Genomic DNA, 6,070 nt, shown 5'->3' with positions numbered 1-6,070 from the left:
GTGAGATTTTGAAAAAATAACTTTTGTTGAGCACTAAATATTGCTATTAGCCATTTCTATGGTTGTGTACCCAACTGACCACCACATTTCTATGGTTTCCCTGTCACTCACAATTAAGACTAATTATTATTAAATGTAAAATATGGTGAGATTTTGAAAAAATAACTTTTGTTGAGCACTAAATATTGCTATTAGCCATTTCTATGGTTGTGTACCCAACTGACCACCACATTTCTATGGTTTCCCTGTCACTCACAATTAAGACTAATTATTATTAAATGTAAAATTTTTATTCAAGGTTTTTCAGCAACTCATCAACATAAATGATCATCACGAGACTACAGTTCCCACGTCACGAACCTGTTATGTGAAACATTTTCTCAAAATAACATTGTTCGCAGCTTAATTCCCATCATTCTTTAACGACAATATTTTCAATCACGTTATTATTGAATTATTACAAAAACAAATCAACGAAATTGAACTGTGCACTGACAATCACAGTAAATATAACAATAGATAAGTAAAGTTATAAAATACATAACAATCTTTTTTTCACTTGATTTTAGAAAAAAAGCCACATTAGGTTATACGTTGTATCCACCACGGGGAATCGAACCCAGGAGTTTAGCGTTGCAAGTCAGTAGACTTACCGCTGTCCCACTGGGGAATTTTTCTCAAGCAACGAGCTAGACATAAAAAAAACATTACATACTTACATGTGCAAAATGTACAACTCATTTTTATAATAGTAAATAACAACCAACCTCATTTAATTTCTTACTATCGTTGCAGGTGAAGTCAAAAATGGGTTTTTTGTACCCTCGGTCGTCATTGAAGTTTTGTGGTAAAAGGTCTAACGTAGTAACGTCCACACCACGACGAAGGATGTTGAGGCCTGGAGCAGTATTTTGGCATTGTATTGACCACGTGACAGTAAGAAAGCATAATATAAGCATGAAACACAAGAAACAATACGCCATATCTGAATAGTTTTAGAAACTTCGTACTACATTCGGCGTTGAACCGAAGACAAATCCAGTCATTGATGAAGTCAAGACTTCTGATCCAATGTTTGATTTTATCACGTCGGAAATGAAACATCCGCTCTTTTAAGGGCGATAGAAACGCGGAACAAGCCTTCATATATATGTATTTACATGTACAATCAACACTTTCCAGGAAATCTTCCGAGTATTTCCTTCTGGAAATTTCGAAGTTTTTGTTGTTATGGTTACAGGATATTCCCAGAATATGAGATGTGTCAAGATGAAATAATCACGACCAGAGTTTCAGTTTCACGCAATACATCTACATCTACAGCCTTGAGCTTTGAACGTGGTGTTTATATCGCTTAACATTTTTCTCGTTTGGATTCATATTCCAGTCTCAAAGCAAGTGCGGAAGATTAGATCTATTAGGTTTAAACGATTTGAAAGATGTTTAATAAAAACTGGGATTTCCAGTTAGCAACTGAACACGTGGAAAAACAAAATTTAATTTATTTTGTGACCTTTCTCGGTGTAGAAGCAACGTCCAGTGTACATGCAAAATACACTTACGTCAACTACATTTAATGTTTGTTTGTTAAGCTGTGCCCACGATGGGTATCGCGTCATTATGTTTGTTTTTCTCTGGGAATATGACATATTTAGTGAGTTGTTTACTTAATAGTGTTTCCCCCTGGATTATTACTTAAAAATAGTGGCCGGAAATAGGGAAAAGAACGTCAGAAATACTATTCGCATGTATTCGGAGGGTATGGAAGGGAGAATTTCCCCCATAACACTCCAGCTCAGAAAACTGAACCCGTCACGTTTATTTGTACGTTTATTTATATGTTTATATAACATATAACAGAAAAAGAGAAAAAATATATAGACTTGTTTTCACATGTGATCTCTTGTTAAATCTCCACCTACCCTTGTTAGGCAATTTTAAACAACGGTGAGGTTTTGTTTTGTAGTCAGGTCAAACTGATTTCTATTGTCTCCCGGTGGGACAGCGGTAAGGCTGCGGACTTGTAGCGCTAAAATTCGGAGTTCGATTGACCGCGGCGAAGACAGCAGATAGCCCAATGTGGCTTTTCTATACAACAAAGAAACATGGCTGATTTTTCTTAGAGCGGTGGGATACGTCAAAGAAAAATGGAGGATTCAGAAAGATATGTACTACGAAGTAAAGTGTGTTTCTTTGATTACATGAGTTCGTGAGGATGAAGTAAAGAGAGTGGACACATTTTAAGACAAAAAACACAATCCTAATTGTATGTGTTAGTTTAATAAGGTATGACTCAGATAACACAGTTTGTGTTAGTTTAATATGGCATGACTCAGATGACACAGTATGTGTTAGTTTAATAAGGTATGACTCAGATAACACAGTTTGTGTTAGTTTAATATGGCATGACTCAAATAACACAGTATGTGTTAGTTTAATAAGGTATGACTCAGATAACACAGTTTGTGTTAGTTTAATATGGCATGACTCAGATAACACAGTATATGTTAATTTAATAAGGTATGACTCAGATAACACAGTTTGTGTTAGTTTAATATGGCATGACTCAGATAACACAGTATATGTTAGTTTAATAAGGTATGACTCAGATAACACAGTTTGTGTTAGTTTAATATGGCATGACTCAGATGACACAGTATGTGTTAGTTTAATATGGCATGACTCAGATAACACAGTATGTGTTAGTTTAATATGGCATGACTCAGATAACACAGTATGTGTTAGTTTAATAAGGTATGACTCAGATAACACAGTTTGTGTTAGTTTAATATGGCATGACTCAGATAACACAGTATGTGTTAGTTTAATATGGTACGACTCAGATAACACAGTTTGTGTTAGTTTATACCAAATTCACACCCTTTTATACACAACAGGTGTGTGTATGTGTGTTTTGACGAACAAATGTTCAAAACAACTTATACAGACCAGAATAACAAGTTGCACATGTTTGTCCGATCATACGCTACCTTCTTTTTTATTACTCGGGTATTTACTCAATAACTACTCCATGGATGTAGACAATAACATCAATATAGAACAGTATGCAAACACTTTCGGCAAGACAAAAATTGGGATGAATGAGGATGCATATTCGTTTGACATCACTGTTCTTCCCCTTTTCGTCAGCTTGTTTGTATTTTTAAGAAACATAATAATAAAAAATATTCATTGTGGTAAACGAAATAATAATTTGATCTAAGTAAGAGTTATTTTTTTCTTCCCGGTTTGTAAAATATCCTCACGTGATAGAACAAAAAAGTGAATACATTTGAGAGGCTGATGAAAAGAGTACTGGAAGACCTACAATGGAGGATAGCCCTAGTGTACCTGGATGACGTCATTCTGTTTGCAACAACATTTGATGAGGAAACGCCCTGACTAGAGGAAGTATTCAAGCATTTGAAAGCAGCAAATTTCAAACTCCATGCCAAGAAATGTCACTTGTTCCAGAAAAAGGTGCTTTACTTGGGTCACACTGTAAGTGAGCATGGTGTGTGAACTGATCCTGACAAGGTGAAAGCAGTGCATGATTGGCCAACACCAGACAATATTGGAGAGTTAAGAAGTTTCTTGGGACTCTGTACCTATTACCGGAAGCTTGTGAAAGACTTTGCAACTATAGATGCTCCACTACATGATTTGACAAAAAAAAGGGCTAGCGAAACCACAGTCAAGGGAACGGGCTTTGAAAAATCATGTTGTGCCAGGTAGTGGTGGACTGTTTCTTGCCAGAATGCTTTCAAGACATTGAAAGAAAAATTGGCCTCAGATCCACTTTCAAAGCTTCCAAGTCCCTTACCGCCATACATACTGGATTGTGATGCTAGTAATGTCGGAATTGGAGGAGTGTTGTCTCAGAAAGTGGGCGAAAACGAACATATGGTGGCCTACTTCAGTAGGGTGCTGAGTAGACCACAGAGGAACTACTGTGTAACACGGAGGGAACTCCTTGCTATAGTAAAGAGTTTGACATATTTCCATCCTTACCTCTATGGGGCTAGGTTTACCATCAGGACAGACCATATTGCATTATGCAGGTTAAGATAATTAAAGAACCCAGAGGGACAACTGGCACGTTGGATCGGAAAGGTAGACTAATATAACTATGATATTGAACATAGAGAAGAAAAATCTCACGAAATGCCGACGGACTGAGCCAAACACCCTGCAAAAATGACTGCAGACATTGTTGCGAAAGAGAGGTTGAACTAACCAGGTGCCATCAAGCTCAAGTCAAAGTGACTGAAGAAGTTGATGATGGTGAAGTGGAACCAGGTAGAGATATTCAAGCAAAACAGGAGAAAGACCAAGATTTGAAGTGTTTTGCGTCCTGCTTGAGAAAAGGTGTCTAGCTTAAGCCCTGTGACAAAGATTTATTGGGCATAATGGGACCAGTTGAAGTTACGGGAAGTTGTGCTGCGTCAATCCCATGATAGTTTAACATGAGCACATCTCGGAGTTAAGAAGACATTGATTCACCTACGGCAGAGATTTTACTGGATATTTATGAGGCAAGATGTGGAAGAATGGTGCAGAACATGTTGTGCTAAAAGGGGATCCAAGCATAAGAGGCGTGCTCCAATGAAGTTATATCAAGTTGGTGCACCAATGGAAAAAGTAGCCATTGACATTGCTGGTCCATTGCTCCAAACTCGTGCTGGAAACAGGCCACTTGGTTAAATAATCCATCACCACACAAATGTACCTGAGGCATATGCAATACCAAATCAGGAAGCTACAACTGTAGTTCGGCTATTAGTGATTTCTTCTTCAGATTTGGTATGCCATATGAACTGCATTCAGATAAAGGCGATAACTTCGAATCAGCTGTGTTCCAAGAATGCTGCAAGTTGTTTGGCATCCGAAAGACCAGGACAACGCCACTTCACCCACAGTCTGATGGGATGATAGAAAAGTACAATTGGACACTGGGACAGGAATTGGCAAAGTTTTGTAATAGCCACCAAGATGACTGGGATGTCTTACTCCCTCCACTGTTGATGGCCTATAGGACAGCAGAGCATGAAGCCACTGGATACACTCCAGCAAAGTTGATGTTTGGTCGGGAACTTCGGTTGCCAGTGGATCTGTTAACAGGACGCCCACCTTATGAAGATTTGCCTGAAAATGTGTCAGAATTTGTGAAAGTGTTATCGGAAAGGATGGATGATATTCACCATCAAATGCGTTCAAACTTGAAAACGTCTGCTGATTCGATGAAGTTAACTTATTATAAGAGATCTACTGAAGCCAGCTTTGTACCAGGAGACATGGTGTGGTTGTATAATCCTAGGAAGACCAAAGGGAAGTCTCCTAAGTTGTCTTCTCCATGGGAAGGCCCATATGACATAGTGGATCGTCTCTCAGACGTGACTTTCGGAATACAATGTGGTCGGAGAAGTAAGCCAAAAGTGGTGCTTGCCAACAGGCTTTGGCATTATCATGGTCCAGGACATTTCAGTTTGGATGAAGTGGACAACAGAACAAATGGCGCTGCTGAAGACGTGCCACATGAAGAAGAAACTCTACTCAGTTTTGAGAAGGGAAACAGTGAAGCTCTTGATGAAGTTACTACCACTGATGTGACTGTTACCGACGATAGTACATTTCCTGATGAAGCAGATGAACCCCACGTGAAGCAGAAGCCAACAAGATGGAGACCAGTACGGAAGAAGATACGTCCCGTAAAATTAAGAGACTTTGTTGAATTGTAATTTTGTGATTGTAATTCTGTACATTTAATTAAGTTATTGTTAATTGTTATTGGTTTATTGTAAGTGGCTATTGTTCGTCCCGAACAATAGTAAGGAGGGGGCAGTGTTGCGTCAGCGAGGTCACGTAACTAATGTCACGCCACCTCTCGAACCTTCGGGAATGGTCGGGAGATTACTAGATATAGGGTAGTCTGGTATATATATAAGAGGGTGACAACGTGACGATAATGTGTGTGTAGACAGTGAGTAATTGATCTGCAGTCAGAGAGTATTATTGAGCACGTTTGTTGTTATACCGTTTGTTTTAGCGCGATTGTCGAAATTAAGTGTAT

The 6,070-nt window shown here is 38.5% G+C and overlaps 1 protein-coding gene across 1 annotated transcript in view; it reads right to left on the bottom strand.

Annotated features, from left to right (window-relative positions):
* LOC106471069 (perivitellin-2 67 kDa subunit-like) overlaps positions 1–1,214 on the bottom strand; it is a 14,906-nt gene extending 13,692 nt beyond the window's left edge. Inside the window, exon 1 of the mRNA XM_013931657.2 lies at positions 768–1,214. Within this exon, the coding sequence (XP_013787111.1) occupies positions 768–983 (216 nt within the window). The 5' untranslated portion in view covers positions 984–1,214. The remainder of the gene's footprint in view (positions 1–767) is intronic.
* Between the last annotated feature and the right edge of the window lie 4,856 nt (positions 1,215–6,070).

Source organism: Limulus polyphemus, unplaced genomic scaffold (genome assembly GCF_000517525.1).
Source record: "Limulus polyphemus unplaced genomic scaffold, Limulus_polyphemus-2.1.2 Scaffold4386, whole genome shotgun sequence".
NCBI classification, from domain to species: Eukaryota; Metazoa; Arthropoda; class Merostomata; order Xiphosura; family Limulidae; genus Limulus; species Limulus polyphemus.
Note: the sequence above shows the minus strand (reverse complement) of the source record. Positions and strands in the feature narration are given on the sequence as shown.